The sequence below is a fragment of the Polyergus mexicanus genome, unplaced genomic scaffold (assembly GCF_030449975.1).
Source record: "Polyergus mexicanus isolate NDT 795.1 unplaced genomic scaffold, iyPolMexi1.0 SCAF_15, whole genome shotgun sequence".
In the NCBI taxonomy this organism is placed as follows: domain Eukaryota; kingdom Metazoa; phylum Arthropoda; class Insecta; order Hymenoptera; family Formicidae; genus Polyergus; species Polyergus mexicanus.
In genome coordinates, this window is record NW_027223335.1 from 6,965,350 (window position 1) to 6,987,005 (window position 21,656).

Here is a 21,656-nt window from a genome sequence, read left to right on the forward strand (position 1 = left end):
AAATTCTATGAAACACTAAGAAACATTCATTTCAGAAGATAACACGATAATTAACAGAAATTCATAAATTGCAAAAATAATTTTAATATTACATAATATTACAAATATTTGTTCTTTTTTTGAATGATTATTATCAAATGTAATTTATGTAATAGAATTATGATATAATTTTTATAATTACGGATTTTTCTAGAGAAGCAATTATAACTTTTTTATGAATTACCTAAAGGTGTTTTGATGAAAACTTGGAAAATAGGAATTATATATATATACATTCTGTAAAAAAAGTACCCGGTAGTAATTGATAAATAAATATATATTTCATAATTCTATCAAATAAATTCGATATTTTCGAAATGTGTAGAAAATTGGTAGGGCATTTTCAAAAAATAATTGAGTGTTTTTTTTTGTAAGGGTAATTATTGCCGATTTCTTGTATTGTTTTTTCGACTCCGCAATGAGCCATCTCATCGTGATAGATCCAAATGATATTCATTATCATAGAATCTGACAATGAAACAAGGTTTGTCTATGCCTTTTCTGAAAACAAGATCATCGATTAATTCGAATTTTTCATGATTTTCATATGCAAGATCTCTAGCAATAAATTTCAATTGGGTGTCTCGTAATATATATATATATATATATATATATATATTGTAATTCTTTTTCAAGAGATAAAGCTTCTACGAATTTAACAGCACGACTAAGGTTGCAGATTCAAGGAATCCTTCATAGAGACTTCCTCCATCCTTAAAATAAGGAAGGACTATGAATACGGGTATAAATCACCTATTGTAGACCGGCACTTACATTAAGTTAAGTACTGATTCTAAAGCGGCGTCTACAATAGAGATTTTAAGCCCTAAGTCTTAGGAAATTGACTAATCACAGTCGAGTATTCTTCTCATACTTGACTGTGATTGGTTAATTTCTTAAGGCTTATGCGGCGTCTACAATAGAGATTTTAAGTCCTAAACCTTAAGAAATTGACCAATCACAGTCGAGTATTCTTTTCATATTTGACTGTGATTGGTCAATTTCTTAAGACTTAAAATCTCTATTGTAGACGCCGCATTAGGGCTTAAAATCTCTATTGTAGACGCCGCATTAGGGCTTAAAATCTTTATTGTAGACGCCGCATAAAGCGGGGACCACATACTTTTGCATAAGCGCATTATCATAAGTATAAGGAATTTGATTGGTCAATTTCCTTATGCTTATGATTATGCGCTTATGCAAAAGTGTGTTCTTCCCGCTTACATAGGCTGCGGTCGGGAAGACGCTAGAAATGCTTCGAAGCATTGCATTAACCAATCAGAATAAGTAAATCTTCATTCTTTTTGTCTTGATTGGTCAATCAAACGCTTCGAAAGTTCTCCTTCTAGTGTCCTCCTGTGATTGATCAATTTGCTAACGATTCATTGTAGACCGGGCTTTACATGACGTCACGACTGCAGTACTCGCAGTGCATAACGGAACGCACCCATAATCTGATAGTCCGAGACGCGTTCGAAAACACCACCCGTGTGCACACGAGTGGTGTTTTCGAACGCAGCCCTGATATTACATATGTCGCGTAATAGCTTGCCAAGATGATCGTCGCCACTCCTGTCATTTAGATTTCAAAGACTTTCGAAGAAAACTTTATTAGTATCGTCACGCCACGTCAAATTATGAGTTCGAATATCAATTCTTGCACTGAAAATAAGTGCCGTGCGTGTATGAAGGAAGGTGGCAAAATGTTGCCCATGTACGACAAAAGTACCAGCAAAATTAATTTATCGTATAAACTCGCGGAACTCACATCTATTCAGGTAAATAAATTGTTTTTAGTATCAGTTTTTGTTTTAGAATATAGCGCAGTTTTACGATGTCGAATAAATTATGCGGGATATTAAAAAAGTGCGCGCTTAATCTCTATAAGTATTTTTAATAGGATTATAAAGCGAAAGTGATTAACTATACATGACGCCTGTAAATGCAAATATAGCTATTGAAATTTATTGTCGCGATATTATAATTCATAATTTGATATAGAATAAAATATTAAGTGATTGTTTTACATCGCATCTTCTGATTGAAAGTTGATAAAATTTAATATTCTTCACAAAAATTGGCTCCTGGAAAGGAAGAATGTTTACATGGCTGCACAAATTTGCAATACATTGATAAGACCATTTTTTTTCAACAGATTGACAAGTTTGATGGATTGCCCAACATGCTCTGTTCTAAGTGTGCTTACCGAACTTATGTTTTATATAATTTTAGATTAAAAGTACAAGAGTCAGATAAGAAATTCAGGATGATACTCGAAAATCAAATGGTTTCTGTTAAGGTATAATAATAGCGAATAATAATTTAATATTAACTTGTAACTTTGCCTTTCTTCTTTTTTTTCTTTTCTCCCTCTTTTTCTTTCTCCCTTTCTTCTTCTTTTTCTCTGCATATGTGTTTAATGAATTAAAGTTGGAACAATTTTATAGTAACAATAGATATCAAATAATTTATGTCATAAATAATAAAATTTAATTTTTTTTAACAAATAACAAATGAATCGTTTTTTGGCACAAGATAAACTATGAAAGACATATAAAGATCTTTTTTAAACATTTTGCGTAAAAAAAGAAATTTGGATTATGTTAACAGGATTTTATTAACATTCTATGTTCTCAATTTTTGCAAGTGTTTATTAGTTTTTGTTTTTTTTTCTCAGAAAGAACAATTAGATGATAAGGACAATGAAGATAGCATTGTACATACAGATGAATCCTTAGAATTGAATATATCAAATGATAGATCTATACACAATGTTGAGTTTTTGGAGAATCTAAAAATTAATGAGACAATTAAGAGCGAGCAACAATATGAATCTCATATACCTCAATTGCTCGAGAATGGCAATAAAGAAAATAATAATAATCTGCAATTGAATGAACTTTTTCATAATATTCTACAAGAAATTAGTGAGAATCAAAGCATGGATGCTCATATTGTAAAAACAGATATACCTGAGGAAATTTCGAAAATACTCGCGTCGCAGGACATTACAATAATGTACGTACCACATGATCATGAGTCTGTGAACGAATCAATGTCTGAATCAATATTTGTAGAAAACATGTTAGCATCTGATCAAAAGCAAGAAGAAATTGAAAATGTTAATAACACATTTGCTTCTGCAATGGAAATCTTAGATGAAGAAAAAGATGATTCAAGAAATGTACGCATTTCCAGTTCTATGGAAACTAATGTGAAAACTAAAAAAAATAAACGGGTCTGTAGTGAACGTGTGGATGATGAGATGCAGAGCAAAAATAAACAACTCGACAAGTGTAATTCCAACATTGAACGATTTGCAAGAACAAAAGACAGTGATGAATCTGATTCTGATTATTTTATCGATGCTAAAGATAACATATTAGGGAGTGTGAATGATGCGATTGTACGGATAAAAGAAGTTAAACAGGAACATGGGATCGAATATCAATGCACATTGTGTCAGCAGAATTACGAGGAATTATCGTCTATGTTATTACATACCGTCGATAATCACGTCTCTAGCACTGGTCCATTCTTCTGTATGGTGTGCGAAAAGGATTGTGAGAGTCATCGGGAGTTGCGAGCGCATGTGAAAACGCACACTGGACGAGAACCGTATTCCTGTTTCATTTGCAGGAAGGGATATGCCAAGAAAAGATATTTGAAGAGACATATGATGTGTCACTCCGACTTTCCGCGGCATCGTTGTTCAAAATGTGGTTGTCGCTTTAAAGCCAAGTCAGAATTGGAGTCTCACATGAAGACACATAGTATACCCTACTCTTGCGATCAGTGTCCACGTGTATTTAATCACAAAGGCAATTATAAGCGACATCTAGTCAGTCATCTGGATCCCCAAGGCCTTTACTTACCTAAGTATCCGTGCAGATATTGTGGCAAGCGCTTTCCCAACAATCGTACACTGGAAACACATATTCGCGTACATACCGGTGAAAGGCCATTCAAGTGTCAATATTGCGAGAAATCATTCTCACAGCGAGGTAATCTGATAAATCACACGAGGATACATTCAAATCCACGTAGCTACACATGCGAAGTCTGTGGCAAAAGGTATTTGCAATTTGATATAAACTTGAAAGAAGTATATATATACTTCTAATAATATTAAAATATTATAATAATATTAAAATATATTAATAATATATAATAATATATAATAATATATAAAAATATATATATAATATTAAAATATTAAGTATAAATTTTCTTTTTATTTTTTGAGAGAAGCAAATTGACAAGATATAAATTATATTTAAACCATAATTTAAAGAAAATATATAATTAAGTTTGACATTAAAGGATCTATTCTTTATAAAAAATGTATTATTTATTGAATGACATGTTTATTATATTTTAAATAATTTAATCATTTAATATTGTCTGTATACAAATTCTTATTAAAAAAAAATTGGGAAGGGTGAAACATAATGTAATGTTAATATTTTTTGCATAATTGTAGCTTTAATCAACGTGCTACATTGAGAGATCATGGGCTGTTACATACAGGCGAGAAACCTCATGTATGTAATATTTGTGGCAAGGCGTTTACAGTTAGTGCGGCATTGAGAAGACATATGTTCAATCACGCGGAAAACAAGCCATTCAAATGCGAAACTTGTAATATGGGATTCGTCGGGAAATATGATCTACGACGACATATGAGGGTGCATGAGGATCGGACTAAGGAGAAACGGAGAAGAAACACTATGTCAAAGTCAAGCGATTTAGTCCAACAAGAATCGGAGGAAAGTCTTGCTGTAATAGAGGAACCGGGTACTGAAACTGTACTTATAGAACAAGTGTTTTTACCTCAAAATGTTACGCAAATAGTGATGAATCCAGTTGAATCAGAGAAAGAAAATGAAGATGCATTGTTTAATCTTCACTGTTACAATTCAACTCTTATACAATATAGCTAATAATATGCATAATATATTATAGACTATACAGGATGAGTAATTTAAATAAAATGAGGTATTTTTATTTTGAATAACTAAAATATGTACATTGTATAAAAGAAGTTTTATGCAAAGTTGTAAAATCTTGATATTTTTTTATGGAGAATGATGAGAAGAATTGATATATATAAAAAAATTCTATGATACCAGTTAAAGAGACAAAAATAATCTTTCTTGGCATAAATCTGGACAGCGTTTAGCGTTTTCAAGGTGCTGACTAGAATTCCTATCCCCCCTCCCTCCCCCTCCCCATCCCCCTGCTTTCATAAAACATTTTTTTATACGATACATACTTTAAAGTTATTCGAGATAAAAATATAGAAACAGTGATATATCCTGTACAATAAGAATTGCTATTAATAACTATTCTTGTTTCATTTTTGTATACATATGTACTGATAGCCATTTCCTTTCCTTCTTAAAATCAGCTTACCTGTTGTAGCAATGGAATTAATGTGTCTTTATTAAGATGTTTCTTTTAATTATATTTACTTGGAAATTATAAATAGTTCTGCAAATCTTTAAAAAAAGTTAGTTAGAAATAATTGTACAATATTTTACAAATCCTATGTGTTATTCCTACAAATCAAATGATAAATTTTTTAAAATAATTTTTGCTTAAAAATAGTGGTATAAGAATATTGTTATTAAATACAAAAATGTAATTATTATTTTTAGAATAATTGGAAACACGCGTGTGTTTTATATTTCTTAGAAAATTTTTGAAATACTCTACAATTTCGAATATTTCTAAAATTTTACATATTCATTCAGTTGTATGAATAAACAATCGTGACATATTAATAAATTTATGATACAGAAAACAACATTTATAAAAGAATAATAATTTATTTATATATATTTTTATATGATTTATCATTATATATATATACATATATATATTATAGTGTCTACATTAACCACTCTCTTTTTTTTTTCTAAATAGCTTTTATATGTATAAAAATATTGTGATAATATTTGATATTTTGCAATTTAATTCAAAAGAAAAAATTGTTTTACTTGTTTAAATAAATTCCTTAGAGGAATGAAGAAATAATATTATGACGTATTAAAATTAGATAATTGCAGGTATGTATATATAAATTGCTAATTTTACATTCTAATATACTTATTAATAATATATAATATAATATAAAATTTATAATTTCGGTCGATTTTACATTACATCATTAACAGGGATGGATGAATGGTGACTTTCCGGAGCCCGATGCTAATACTATTTCAGGGGCACTTTTTTCGGGCAGAATCAAAAATTACAATGACGTCAAAAAACGACGAAAAAATTACTATAAAAACTAACTTTTTTATCATAATTTATCGCTTTCTCGTTATTTTGACATCATTATAATTTTCTGTTCTATCTAGATCTAGATAACAGTTTATGATAACATTTAAACATTAATAAATATACAATTCGAATAAAATATATTCATAATAAATGATATACATGAAAACTATAAAAAGTTTACAGAAACATTAAATTAATAAAAATAACACATAGATATAAAACAAAACATAAATGTAAAAAACAAAAGCGTTTGAGAACAAAAGTTTTTTTAATTTTGATTTTTTTTTACATTTCACGTTTATATATTTTTTTATGGCTTTGTCATAAGTACCAGATCTTGCGATGTCACTTTCTATTGAAAGAATCAATAAATAATTTTATCTCTCTCATTTTAGATCTGTATTTATTTTTTATAAAAAATAATTTAGAGAAACCTCTTTCTGTTTCACAACTTGTTATTGGAAGTGATAAATAAATGTTTAAAATTGTATACAGAGAATTTTTATCAAAGAAGACGCGGATAACCCATTTGACTATGACTTTACACAATAATACGTATCTCTAGTCTAATAACAAAAACAATATTTTGATTGTATAAAATAATTGTGGATGGCTATAAAAATCACTTATTTCTCGGATAATGATAAATCACGAAAAAATTTTGTATAAGAGATAATGAACACAAATGTTTAATTAAAACATATACTGAGGAAAATTTACACTTATAAAAAAATAATGTATAATAATATATATTGCGTAAGAATATACTATTTTGCTTATACGAGGCGATAATAGATTAATTAATGACTTTTAATCATTTTCAAAATTACATTTGTGTTATACAAACCAATATTTTAAAATTTTATATTTTTAAAAAATATATAATTGCGATTTTTCAATTTTATGGATAATAGGTTGTATAGATTATCGATTATAAAGAAAGGTATTTCTGTTCTTTGACACACAGATAGCACCACGAATGCTACTTCACTATACTAAAAGACTAGAACTAGATAGTTTTTGGGTCGAAAATATTGTGTATGGATGATAACACAAGAAAAGTTTATTTAGTTTATATTATTACAGTTTTGAAATGGAATTTCATGTAAATGAAAATTGCTTTCCGCAATTATTTAAATAGATGGAATACCATGAAAATTGATAAATATACAGTTACAATATTTATTAAGTGTAAGTGTTGTGATTTTTAGTTCGTGTTTTTAGCAATAATTTGTTCATTTTTTATGTATGTATCAAATATTATTTATCTTTTATAACCAATTGAATAAGTAACATGATAATTTTTAAATTTTCCACCAGATGACGCGATCAGTCTACGAAATTGTGTAGAAAAAATTTTTGGCTTTCTGGTATACGAGACAGATAATAGCGTTTATACACACGATACATTTCGCCTATGTTAATTAATAGCTATTATTAATGGCTCAAGTGTTATTGCGGTTAGTTTGCAGATAAATTTTCGGCAATTATATCATAAACAGTAGACAGTTTCGAAATTTGATCCCGAAACCGTACATGAATTTATTAGTTAGTAAAATATTAGACAATAATTCAATTAATTAATTTTCGGTGTATTAGTGTGCATACGGAAAGCTCGAATAGATTTTACATACATACATATATATATATATATATATATATATATATATATTATTGTATAAACTAAATAATTCTTTCAAAAATTTATTTGTAGTATTGATTGTAAGCATTAATTAATTTTAAATTAATTGTTTTTGATAATTTTGCTAACGTCAGACAAAAAGTATCTCATATATCAATTTTTACTTCGAAAAAAATCTCACTTTTCAGTAAAATATTAGAAAACTGATTGCTCAAATTAATGTTATTGTAATTTATGAGAAGGAAATAGTTTTTCGTGAAATTTCTACAATACATGATTTAATGTATCTTGAAATTAATTCTATTTTCTATTTCTTTTTGCAAACATATTGTTTATGCAATAATTGTATTTTAAGCATTGTACATTCTTCGTTTCAATTTAAGTTAGGATCGTGTCTTGTATATTGAAATTTTGAAATATACTCATAAATTTCACGAAAATCTAACAAAAGAATATGCTTTCTACTACAAAAAAAACTAATGTTTTATGCAACATATGCGCGTTCTATTCATACATGAGAATCTGAGCGAAACATATAAATGGAATATGGATAATCGTGTAATATGTTTCATGGAATTTTTGCCGCATGTATATTTCAGTTCCTAGAAAGCAAAAAAGTGAAACGAAACGAGGGAACATGAATCAAGAATGACTCCGATCGACACATCTCGCAGAGTGCGTTGTTAAAACGTCAAAGTCGGAACGAATGTAAGTTACAAAGAGCCGAACGCAACGAGAATGCTGCTGCCTGCGCGTCCCGTGCGCGATTGAGCCTCCTGAAGAGAGTCGCGCGTGGTTGCGCAGCGTGCGACTGCGCAGGTCACGCGTGCGCGTCATCGAGTAGCCGGCGGTCACTACGGTGGCGCCAGTCATGGCGGCGAAAACACACGCGCACGCTGTTACCACCGCCGCTGCCGCCGCCGGTCGGTGCCTCCACGCCTCTACCTCCTCGCCTCCGCCACCGCCACCGCCACCGATCTCGCGACTCGTGGGTAAGTACCCTCACACTCCACGCTCCAATCAGTCTGCACTCGCATGTCCACGAGGTTGCTCGCACGGGCCAGGCGGCATCCTCTCTCTCCCTCTCTTTCGCTTCGCCCGCTCGTATTCCCTGTTCTGTCATTCTCTGTCTCGCTTTTGCCCCCTCTCTTTCTCTCTCTCTCCTTTTCTTTGTCTCTCTCTCTCTCTCTCTCTTTCATTCACCTGACTTAACGCGAGCAGTGCGTTACACATCCCGTACGGGGCTGATACCGATATCGCCAGTCGAGGTACTGGTCGCGGACACGACAGCCGCGGTTGAGGTTAGGTCGACGGATCTGTCGATCGTAGTGGCGGGACGCGGCGCGGCGGATTTGAATTTTCGAACTCGACTATCCGCGCCGTAACTTTGCCGGGTGGTCCGCGCATCGATCTCGTGACCGAACGGTCGCGGGCGACGATCTCTTGTCAAGAGGACGGGTCATCGTTTCCCTGTCAGACGTTCGCGCGGCTTTTCGCGATCGTTGTCGTTTACGATTGACAGACGTTGCGCGCGCCTGCTGTGGGGAGCGACATTCCAGGCGGACCGCGCGTTTTTCGAAACAGCGGGATTGTTTGGGAGGATGATGCACCGCGAGTTTTTATCGCCGCCTTCGTCGATGCTGTTGATGTTATCGTTACTGAAGTTGTCGCACTCGCGTCTCGTGGAAACGCGCAGCGACGGTGACGAGCAGCGGGCCCTGTGAGGTTCTGTGAATGTTCTCGGACAGCCGCTCGCCGCGGTTAGCCGCGCATCAGTTTCTCAGTGCACACGAGGAAAACGTACGCGCACTGGTGATTAGCGTGTCTTTTTTTGCGTATGGAATCGTCGCGTCGCGTCGCTCGGTCAATGAGAGAACGTCATGGTCTGAATTTGCAAAGAAATATCGCACCCAAAAGTGGATGCTGTTCACCTGATTATTCCAAGTCTTACGTACTCATTTTGGAATACAAATATTGTGGCGAAAGTGTCGCGTATTCATAGCGATGTCGTCGATTGTTTAAATTTTTGTATAAGAGAAATGGATATTCTTTTACACATAAAGTTTCATGTATATGCTCTGATGTAGAAAGTTGTAACGAGAATGATCCGAGGTAACCGCGATGAGGATGTTGCCGGTTGGATAAAAACATGATAAAGACATTGTTCTAAGCAGGATTGGGAACGTTACTCTATAAAAGTAACGCGTTACCGTTACCGTTACTTGGAAAGTAACGATTCGTTACTTTTTCGTTACGTTTTTGTTTTTTGTAATGCTAAAATAAGCTGTTAGATTATAAAATTATTTAATAATCAATATTAAATATAATAATCTATGTTACAATTAAAAATTCTAAATTAGTCTCTATATAGCGAGCGTTTTTTATATTAAACTTATTTAATGATTCTAATTTTTTATGTTAATATCTTTACTTTTTTATACACTTATCTTTATAGGAATTTAAATTGTAATTTACAAATTTCAATTCTGTCGAAAATTTTGATCAAACATCGTTTTTAAATATTGATAAGAGAAATATTGATATTATTAAGAGTGTCATTCCAATATTCGCTATCAGTATCGTAAAATCTATAATTTACGTTACCATAGATTTTCAATACTGGCAGTGACTATCGGAATGCAGCCTATGATAGAAGGCTACAAAATATTTTTTAAAAAATACATCTATCGAATAGATATAAGATAATAAAGAACCAAAAAATAACGATAAAAGTAACGGCTGATTCGTTACCGTTACTGTAAAAATGTAACGACGTTACCGTTACCGTTACAAACAGAAAAAAAGTAACGATCGTTACCGAAAAAAAAGTAACGGTAACGGTAACGACGTTACAAGTAACGCGTTACTTCCCAATCCTGGTTCTAAGTATCTATTTGTACGCGCCACGTGTCGTTCAAATTTTCAGAATCGATTACATTAATTTCATTCCTAACATCAGTCGTGTTAGATATACTCGTTAAATTGACAGCCACCAATCAACGATTAATGAACGATTGACAGAAGACGTATTTGTGCGAAATTTGTTTGACGTAAAATAACATTTTCAATTACTTATCGATTCGATTATCTTTATTATAATTACGCGTAAAATGATAAGGATATTAATTCATTATTTACATACTTTTAATACCACGACATGCTAAATATTGCTAATAGATTGTTAAAGTTAGTATTGACAATATATTTTAATTTCAATGTCTTGCACACAATAAAAATAAATCGATGAAAAGAATTCAAGAATCAATGTCTTTTGTCAATCGTACACGTACATCGATTGCTGGCCTGAAAATGAGAATTTACGTACACACTCTCGCTGACATATTCATCGTTTATCATTTACTACTGTTTGTCGTACGCGGTCTTTTCAATCGGCGAACAATCGCTCGATCGCACGCCACAAAAGAGAAGGTGGTCTGGCATCGATCGCAATTACTCGGGGATCGAATTCGATAGCTTTCTGATTGAAAGGTTAGAAGTAGCAGAAATTGTTGGCGGCTCGACACCCGATCCAACACCGATGATTAATTGACAATCGCGATAATTAATGATACACACGGTATACTGCGATCTCATGCCACGACAAGCTGATATGTTCCATTAAATCCGCCTTTTGTGAAAGAAAATATCGAGCGAGCAGAGATTTGTTCGTACCTGTTCACTTTTCAGCGATAATTCAAGAATAATTGTTATATATTCGATATTATTGAATATTTCTACTATTTTATACTCTTCCTAAGTATCTCAATTGCACATTGTTGTGCGTTTCGCGCACTTCGATCGGAATTTTTATTTTCAAACGATGAAAATGTTTAAACTTGGAATGATAAATCTTAACGTATCGATAATACGATGATGAGTTTAAAATATTTAGTGTGTTTTTAATTTAGATTACAGAATGTCAAAAATCGTGAAATGTCAGATGTCGAGAGAATTATTGTAACGACTTAAAAGAGATAATCTCTTAAAATAATAATATTTCTTCATAGATGATATTATTTAATTGAAATAATTAAATTCATCTGATCGATTTTTATAATAGTTAACTGCAGATAGTTGCACGTGTCTCGTTGGAATAAGCAACCTAAGGTTCTGGAAATTCTATTAGATTTCAGGGATATATCTTCGCATATACATGATACGCATATTCACATATACGGGATACATATTCTGCATTTATTTCAATTATTATCGTCGAATAAGACTATAATTTCATTTCGCTCAGGAAACATAACGTAATTCTCATCGATGTAATTAATGTACCACGACGTAATTCTCATTGACGAGCGAGAAAATCTATCCAATTCACTTCTCGATTAGTGATTTCTGTATACGATTTTACACCTAAATTATAAAAATTCACATTTTTGCATTTTCGATAAAGATTGAAAAATTTATGAAAAAAGAATGAAGAATAGAAATTTTAGAGAAGTTTAGAATGTTAATTTATATGTATAAAAAAGTTCGCTTATGCGTTTTCGAAAGAAGCAAGAATTATCTTAATATTGCATATAAAGTATACGGAGCTTTTTTAATTTGCCTTTTGCACGAGATTTTGCATTACCTTGCAAATTATAAGGAATATTTTTCGTTAATCCTTAAAAACTAGCTACTTTATCAAATTTTAATATTTTATTAGAAATTAAAATAATTTAATAATCGACATTGATTATGCAAAAGAGCTTTTGAAGATGTATCGGATTTTATTTTCTATGAAAAAGCGTGGGAAAATAATTATATACCCTTCAAACGTGTAAAAAGAAATTAAATTAAAAGAATACGTAAGAAGAATTGAGAGAGGAAAAAAGGGAAAATTCACTGATCGAGAAACGTAAAAATAAATTCCACACGTCAGATAGTCTATTCGTAATCATATTTATCGCCGTAATTCTAAAAATTCTGAATAGTTTGATTAATTTACAAATTAATTAATAATCAATAACTGATTAACCACGATATAAAGACGATCGGTTTCATCTTCTATCGATCACGCTCGTCTTTCGCGCTCGCGCTTTCGAGACTTACATGAATTTTATAAGAAAATCCCCTTCGAGTTTCTCGTCATCGATCGAATATTTAGAATAGGGAAACGATTGATCTCGACGAGACACACGTAGAAGGAAGAAAACGACGATATATGTTTTAGATGGATAATTCTGCGTACGTACCGAATCATCTACCGCCGCCGTCTCTGGTCGTGTTCTCGCAGGCCGGAGGGTTGCCTGAGGCCCTGAGAATGCAAAGACCCTTCAATCCACAAGTTAGTGTCCCATTGTCCTTACCCTTACGCCTTACAGCTTCCGCAACAGCTTGCACTTATACTTGCGATTACATCGCATCTCGTTGCCTGCAACCAAACGCGGATGAAACGCGATTTATCCTCTTTAAATATAGATTTTAAAATTTTCTTCTACTCGAAAATTCTCATATTCTTGTAAGAAAATATGATTATGTATGAACGAATGTGATCGTGAAAAATCATATCGTTTTAATCTCACTTACAATGTATTGATTGATTCACGTTACATCCAATACAATATTTATTATATCGTAACGCAGATGTTGTTGCGTAATTATATCATTGGGAAAATTGTTTGAATTTATATAATGTTTAAGTACGTTGTAATCGTACGTTGTAGATGAGAATTTATCGGAGAATATAGAGAGTAAATTTATTTGCACGCTTATATCATATGCAACGAAACTACGTTGCGGTAATTCGAGCGTATCGTATTTATTTGACGCGACGCGCGTGTCACTATTTGACAGAAAAACGACGTTCTTGAAAAGTATAAAATAAAAAAATTATTGTTAGCATCGATAGCTCGAGTTATCTTTATTCCGCTTCGCATGTCTGTGTCGCTCTATACACGCAAATACATACTAATTAATGTGTGCAATGAATAGAAAGTTAATTGTGTGTGTGTGTATTTGAGTAGCAGATAATGTTAAATTAGTGATGCGCAATCTTCTTTCGAATTCCTTCTCGAAATTATTCCTAATTATCGCTTGTATAAGGAGAGCTTGTTTAAAGATAATATAAATTATAAAGTGAAAAGAATGTAAAATCAAGAAAGACAAAAATTCAAATTAATGTCATTGTTTCTATTTGTTAAAAATACAAAAGTATATAAATGTATTTTATCTTTCGATCATGGAAAAAAAAAATGTGTAGATTGTGCATCACTATTATATGTAGTGCATGTGGTTAATATTAGTTAAAAAAAAAAAAAAAAAAAAAAAAAAAAAAAAAAAAAAAAAAAAGGAGCCTGTATTACCAAAGAGATGCAGTAAGTATTTTCATCGATATTTGAGATCGGCGATATGGCTAAATATTAGTTAGAAATATTGTTCGTGCAATATAATTGTGAAATATTTATTAATTTTAGGAGCATTTTTTTATTAATAAAAATCAGGGTTGGGAACTTTATAAAAGTAGTAACGCGTTACCGTTACCGTTACTTGGAAAAAGTAACGATTCGTTACTTTTTCGTTATGTTTTTATGTCTCGTAATGCTAAAATAAGCTATTAGATTATAAAATTATTTAATAATCAATGTAATAATCTATGTATACAATTGTAAACTCTAAATTAGTCGCTATATAGCGTTTTTATAGCGTTTTTTTTTTTTATGTTAAACTTATTTAATGATTCTAATTTTTTATATTTTTTAATATCTTTACTTTTCAATACACTTATCTTTATAGGAATTTGAATTGTAATTTACAAATTTCTATTTTGTCGAAAATTTTTATCAAACATTGTTTTTAAAAAAATAACCAAAAAAAATAACGATAAAAGTAACGTCTAATTCGTTACCGTTACTGTAAAAATGTAACGACGTTATCGCCGTTATCGTTACAAAGAGAAAAAAAGTAACGATCGTTACCGAAAGAAAGTTAACTGTAAACGGTAACGGCTTTACAAGAGTAACGCGTTACTTTCCAACCCTGATAAAAATTATGCATAGTATTCTAATTGAAAAGTATTACATAAAAATATTAATTCAGATTAACTTTTATGCAAATGATTTTCAACTAAATTTTATATACTACAATCAAAATCGTATCGTTAACGGGAATTGCCGGGAAATATCATTATTAAACTCCCGATAATAACAAAACTCTTTTACGATTTTATATAATATGTCACACACACACACACACACACACACACACACACACACACACACACACACACACACACACACACACACACACACACACACATATCTCTATATCATAACTGTGATTGCCGCGAACATTTAACGAATGGGCATCGCGGTTAATTATAAGCGTGTATATTCCACAGTGTTTTTTAAATGCTTGAATATTTTTTATACGTGCGAAACACATTAATCGGGTCCGGATAAAACACGCGCGTATGCGAAACGGTAGATACGGCATAGAAAGCGATAGAACGAGGATGATAGCCAGATAACCGGTTGCATCAAAATTCAGCATCGTTAAAAAATGAGATAATTTCGGGGCGAGCCTAATTGCGACGGCACCTAATGGTGACAAAATACGCTCGCGCTTTGCCGTTCGCGGGAGCGCGAGGGAAAGAGAGGGGGAAAAAAAAATGATAAAAGATTATTGCAAATATGCAAGCAGCGCGCGTCGCGTCGGTCGCGAAAAAAGGGCAGGGGGGGGGGGGCGGCGGCCGCAATTAAAATAATAATGAATATCTAATAAATCACTGATTGGACCGCGGGCGCGCGTATATGTCGGATCGTCGAGCACGAACCTCATTTCCCCGTATAAAAGTATAATAAACTAATCGCGGGGCGCGTACTAATACCCTCTCGCGTGTAACTCATCGCCCGCGTCATTATCGACCGAATGAAATGTTTATCCGGAAACTGTGCTTTTCCATTCTCGCCGATGAAATCATTTCGTACTTCCGTTTCGCTCTCTTAGCCGGGGGGAGCGGGGGGCGGGGGAGGGGGCGGTTTATATGGTATTGACCGCGGTAACGTTTCACACTTCGCGTTTACGGATGAATTTTTTGTTCTCTGTAACAATTTTCTGCAAACTATCGCGCCAACCGTATCTAAAAATCTCCTAATGTTTTATACTAAGGGAAAGTTGGCCTCGCGTATGGCGAAAAAAAAGTTTTGCGAATATCGGAAATAATGAAAAAGATAGTGTGGAATAGATTTACTTATCGAAACGGGATCGTTAAAATTTTTTAGAGAACACTGCGGATACGTGGCATAAGTGATGATGATTTTTTTTTTATTTTTTTTATTTTTTTAATGACGATTTTGAAAAGTAATCTCCTGATTACTTATGAAATATACGATGTCACTTTGTGTGACGTATGTACCCGTAGAAATAGTCAACATTGAAGCACACTCGTATCGTTTCCCGGCAAGTCGACGCACAGGAAGCAACCCAACGTTATTACTTCAGTTACGGTTTAATAACGGTCCGATAATTCTGGCATTATAAATGTTACAAAATCCAATGCGTAGATGCTTCAACCGAGCATTCAGTATGCGGCTTAATAGACTCGTCAATCACGGCGAATTGAATGATACAACTGACATACGGGATGGAAGGGAGAAGGGGGGTAGTCACGGGAGGGAGAGGGAGAGGAGCTTCAGATTTTGACGGATTATTATAACACAGTGGTTTCGCGTTATTAACAGTATACCGCCACCGTTGCTTTGATATTATATGCCATTCATATGTAGCTGGAAGCACGCGAATACCCACATGCTGCAAATCACCTATCTAGTTACGCGTTTCAAACATTTTTCCGTTTATCGCGTATACAAAATAAACTTATACTATCAAACTTAATAACGCGAACGTAGTTCCTTGAAACGAGAGTGAACGTGAGGGGAGGGCTTCTGCAAATGTCAATGTACAAGTAAAATTAATAGGAAATTAGACGTTAAAGCGAGAGGTGAAAAAAAAAATTATTTGTAATCGATGATCTGAATCGATTATCAAGTAAAGATGTGACCTAAATCTTTTTCTATAATTATTTAATAACTTGAGAGAAAGAGAAAATGAATATATAATTGATTTCGATAAACTTTATTCTTCATATATGTTATACTTTTTATCTACGCGCCAATATTTCACAAATATTAATTAAGAATTATTGGGAGAACTGTCATGTGTCCCTCTCTCTTCTCTCTTTATAAAATATATTATTACTACTTATATGTTTCTTTCGCTAACCCTTATAACGCTTTCGTGATTTAGAAATAAAACATTAAGCTGCATATACATATTTAATACGCGTCGCTCATTTATGAGCATCCAAATGTCAAAATCCCTCTACCAGTATCTTTTTACTTACAAAATAATAGAATAATAATGTTAAATGAAAAAAACTAAACAACACTCGTGAGAACTTTAAAAATTGCAAAAAGATTAGGCAAAAAAAAATATGTGATTAAGGAACAAACGTGTCAAATGTAAATCGCAAAAAAAATAAGAATACAAAATACAAAAAAAAAACACGCAATCTTTAATTTATTAAAATTCTCGTGAATTATTTCATTTCTTGATTTAATATATCGTATATACAGGGTGTCCCATTTTAAAGGGCCCACACAAATATCTCAGAAACACTACGTTAAATCGAAAAATGTTTCAAACAAAAGTTGTGTGGCTTCAAGGGGGCCATAAGATGGTGACAATGATTCGACCTTGGAAAATCATTTGAAGGTCATGTGAAGGTCGACTTTAAAATCTTAAATGGAAACCCCCATTTTTTATTTAGTATTCTTGTAGCTGACATCGAGAGCTTTCCAAAACACTATAATAAAGTATTTTTTTATTAAGTACTTTTTGAGTTATTTTATATTTTAATCTGACATATTTTGATATAAAAAATAAAATATTTCGTAAAATATTCAATTTTCGATCATTTGACCGTAATACTTCTATGTACAGAATAATAAGACAAATTAATTAGTGCCAAAAAAAAACAAATAATTGTTTAAAAAGATACATTGTAAATAATTTTCTTAAAAACAATTTTTTTTTTTTATACTAATTGATTTGTCTCATTATTCTGTACATAGAAGTATTACGGTGAGATTATCAAAAACTAAATATTTTACGAGATATTTAATTTTTTATATCAAAATATGTCAGATTATAATATAAAATAACTCAAAAAGTACTTAATAAAAAAATACTTTATTATAGTGTTTTGGAAAGCTCACGATGATCAAATGATTTTCCAAGGTCAAATCATTGTCACCATCTTATGGCCCCCTTGAAGCCACACAACTTTTGTTTGTAACATTTTTCGATTTAACGCAGTGTTTCTGAGATATTTGAGTGGGTCCTTTAAAATGGGACACCCTGTATATATATATATTTGTTTGCTCCTCAAACTCGTTTATTTTGATTGGGGCTTTTTCTTTATTTCGATCTTTTACTAATTTTTTTTTTTTTCCTCGCGCTTGTTTCAGGTAACCGACTCGAAGGATCTGCAGGTGCCCTTCAGCACGGCGGCGTCGCTGGGCTACGGGTTGCATCACATGCTGCATCTGCCACCGCAGTTCCTGCACCCGCTCGACCATAGACTACCCTTCGGTGGCTTCCGGCCCCTGGTGCCGTCCGCGTTCGCGCCCCCCAGCAAGTGCCTCAAGGTCGAGACCGGGAACGGCGCGGTGCCGGGAAACGGCGGCCTACCCAGCATCGGCTCGCTCTCGAGCATGTCGAACATGTTCTCGCCCACGTCCCTGCCGGGCGCGGGCGGTGGCACGGTGGTGTCCGTTTCCGGTGCGGCGGCCGCCGCGGCCGCCGCCGTCGCCGCGGCCGGCCAGGAAGTCGGCGGACCGCAGAGTCCGGCTGGTTCCGCGAGCCGCTCACCCACTGGTACCGCCGGCACAGGTTCCGTGCCGAACCGCGGCGCAACTCCCGATGAAGAGGATCGTGACGCCAACGCCACACCGGGATCCGAAAACACCGAGCGATCCACCCCGGAGGAGGGACGACCGTACAGACGTGAGTACCGTAACTCTTACGCACGTTTTTTTTTCTTTTTAGGCGAATAATATGATCGATACGATGATCGGCTTTATATAATCTATAAGCTGCTTTACAGCGATTTTTAATTAATGTCAATCCTTGATACTACTTATCTACTTATATGATTTTCAATATAATACTCGATTATTTCTGTCCATCAGTTTCCCCTTCTTTCGTGCAATTTTATCAGCAGTATTCAAAATATTAATATCCATTATGCACGGTACCATTCGCTGCGTCAATATATTAACGAAATATCGTTCCGAGAAGATCTTAGAATATCCTCGTGATATTTATATTATTAGATAGCTGACATTATTTGGAGGATAACCACGCGGATTTTTATCATAAACATTCTACCCGCTGAATAAACTCGATGCCAAAATTTTCGAAACATACGTCAAGTATATATCTTAAGAGATAAGCGAAAGAAACACGCGTTATGTATTCTTCAACATATTGTTCAAGAGTGCAATCTTTCTCGAATCATCGACGCTCGGGGTAGACACCCTGTATATTTTTCCACGTTGACCCCGACATATACGGGCGGGTTAAGGCTGGTTACGCGACGAGCAGAGTCGTCGAGATTTGTATGCTTAATCTACCTAAGTCGTTTATTTGAGGGCGACGTAACAGCTGCACCACGGACAGCGCGGAAAGACCACCCTCTCTCTCTTTTTCTCTCTCTGCCACGCGTTTGTTTATTTTTCTTTGCTATCTTAATTACCGAAAGATAGAGCCATTCATTTTTCCCTCAGCGGCGATGCCGTCGCCCTCTTTTTTTCCACATTCTTTCTCTGAATTTCGAATAGCGGGATAAACTATCATTTATAAATAATATAAATTCTTTACATCGCACGGAGCATTAAATATATGAAGGAAGTTTGGAGTATTTCTATTTTACAAGAATTTTACGAGAATAATTATTACAAGCGTACTATTATTAGGTGTACAACTTTACTTCCGCCATTTTTTTTCCGAAATTCGAGGCTTTATTGTAAAAAACTGGTTATATGTTTTTGAGACGTTTTGAAATTGCTTGTTGAGTCACTCCCAATGATCGTGCCAATTCTTTTCGACTTTGACTCGAGTCTTCGTTAAGTAATGCCTCCAATTCTGCATCTTCGAAAACCTTCTCTCTTCCACCGCTATGCCGGTCTTCGACGTGAAAATCACCGTTCTTGAAGCGTTGAAACCACTCACGACACGTTCTTTCACTAATAGCGGCTTCACCATAAGTATTTGAGAGCATTCGATGAGCCTCAGCCGCAGATTTCTTCATATTGAAGCGGAAAATTAAAACCTCCCGCGAATGACGAGAATTTGGCTCGTAAACTGACATTTTCAATCGAGAATAACTTTATGATGCAGACACAAATCGACTAATGTTTCTATGGGGTTATGTTGACAGATGTCCAAGTTTATCGCATGACGTCTATGATCTATTTATTTCGACCACTACTTACCGCTAAAGCCATCTATAGGAAAACGGCGGAAGCAAAGTTGTACACCTAATAGTATGTTTTATTATCACGATTAAAATCTCTTCTCGTATTTCTTATATCGTGTGCAAGTTAGAAAATTTGAAATTATTTTCTGATTCTCATTTTTATTAGAAATAGCAAATAAGCAATATTTAATTTCCTCTTTCGTTCCCTTTCTTTAAGATAAAAAGACGCGAGCCAAGCATCTTTGTGATGAAATTTTATACAATTCTGGCTTCTCTCTGTGCAAATTAACCGTCGGCGAAAAAGCGCGCTATGGTCACTTCGCTCTCTTTTCATCGGCTAATTTTCGTTTGATTGCGAAAGAGAAAAGGGGTTAGAGACACACGGAGAATCTCACCCTTTGGCTCTGTTTTTTTTTTAAATTTTTTTTTAGTTTCGCGTATCCCTCGACGCGGAGATAACGATGCCCTTTGACCGCTTTAGGTGACGTTAGCACGTTGCTAATTAGTCGATACCGACTTTGTGGCGATACACGCCAACAAGGGAAACAGTCATTGCGGAAAATTACTCGCGTAATTGCGAAAAGTCAATTTTAATTACAAAAATTATATCATATCTCGCGTGCCGATTCTCTCTCTTACCGGTGAAAAGGAAATGCAGCTTTTAAGAATTACGAACGCGCTTCTGCTCCGATTACTCGATGCTTTGAGTAGAAAAAGATATTTCCAGTCATTGAATCGAAGCCCTTTTGATGTTATTTATTGCTATCGCGGATACATTATTAACATATTGTTTGATATCTCGAATGTCGACGCTATTACGCGAATTGGCCGCGCGCATACACCTATTTTATACTCCGTAGTGCGGTATTTTCATTACACACTCGCGCCCTTTTTGAGCGGCTTCGTGAACGGCGCGTATATATGGTACGTGAGACGCGGTTGACATACGCTCGCGCTCGTGCTTCATCGTTATTTATGGCAAATAACCATACGCGACTGTATCGTGCAATTTACATTGCGTTTATTTGACTCTAATGGCGCGGCAAAAATATCGAGTTAATATTGACTCGCGTTTGTAACGCGCGTGTGTTTGACCGCGTCCACCGCGTTGCTATAATCGACTATCATCGTTTCAATAATGGCTATCGTTTCTGAATTTTATTATTAGTGGATAGATATGCGATATGCATTTCTAGTTAAAATCAATATCTA

The 21,656-nt window shown here is 34.1% G+C and overlaps 2 protein-coding genes across 5 annotated transcripts in view; both read left to right on the forward strand.

The window, feature by feature from the left end:
* The first annotated feature begins 1,568 nt into the window (after positions 1-1,568).
* LOC138939700 (zinc finger protein 852) lies at positions 1,569-5,638 on the forward strand. Its single transcript, XM_070307771.1, has 4 exons — positions 1,569-1,817; positions 2,195-2,338; positions 2,717-4,113; positions 4,523-5,638. The coding sequence occupies exons 1-4, from the start codon at positions 1,677-1,679 to the stop codon at positions 4,980-4,982; spliced, it is 2,142 nt and encodes a 713-aa protein (XP_070163872.1). The 5' UTR covers positions 1,569-1,676; the 3' UTR covers positions 4,983-5,638.
* Positions 5,639-8,845: 3,207 nt separating this feature from the next.
* The window catches only part of LOC138939733 (E3 ubiquitin-protein ligase Rnf220), a 174,647-nt gene continuing 161,836 nt past the window's right edge, over positions 8,846-21,656 (forward strand). For 2 of the 4 annotated variants that reach the window (XM_070307828.1, XM_070307830.1), the window contains exons 1-3: positions 9,479-9,772; positions 13,137-13,250; positions 18,433-18,970. In XM_070307828.1, coding sequence (XP_070163929.1) covers positions 9,707-9,772; positions 13,137-13,250; positions 18,433-18,970 — 718 coding nt within the window. In that variant the 5' untranslated portion in view covers positions 9,479-9,706. Of the gene's footprint in view, positions 8,965-9,478; positions 9,773-13,136; positions 13,251-18,432; positions 18,971-21,656 lie in introns of those variants that run through there. The other 2 variants (XM_070307829.1, XM_070307831.1) reach the window with 2 other exon arrangements.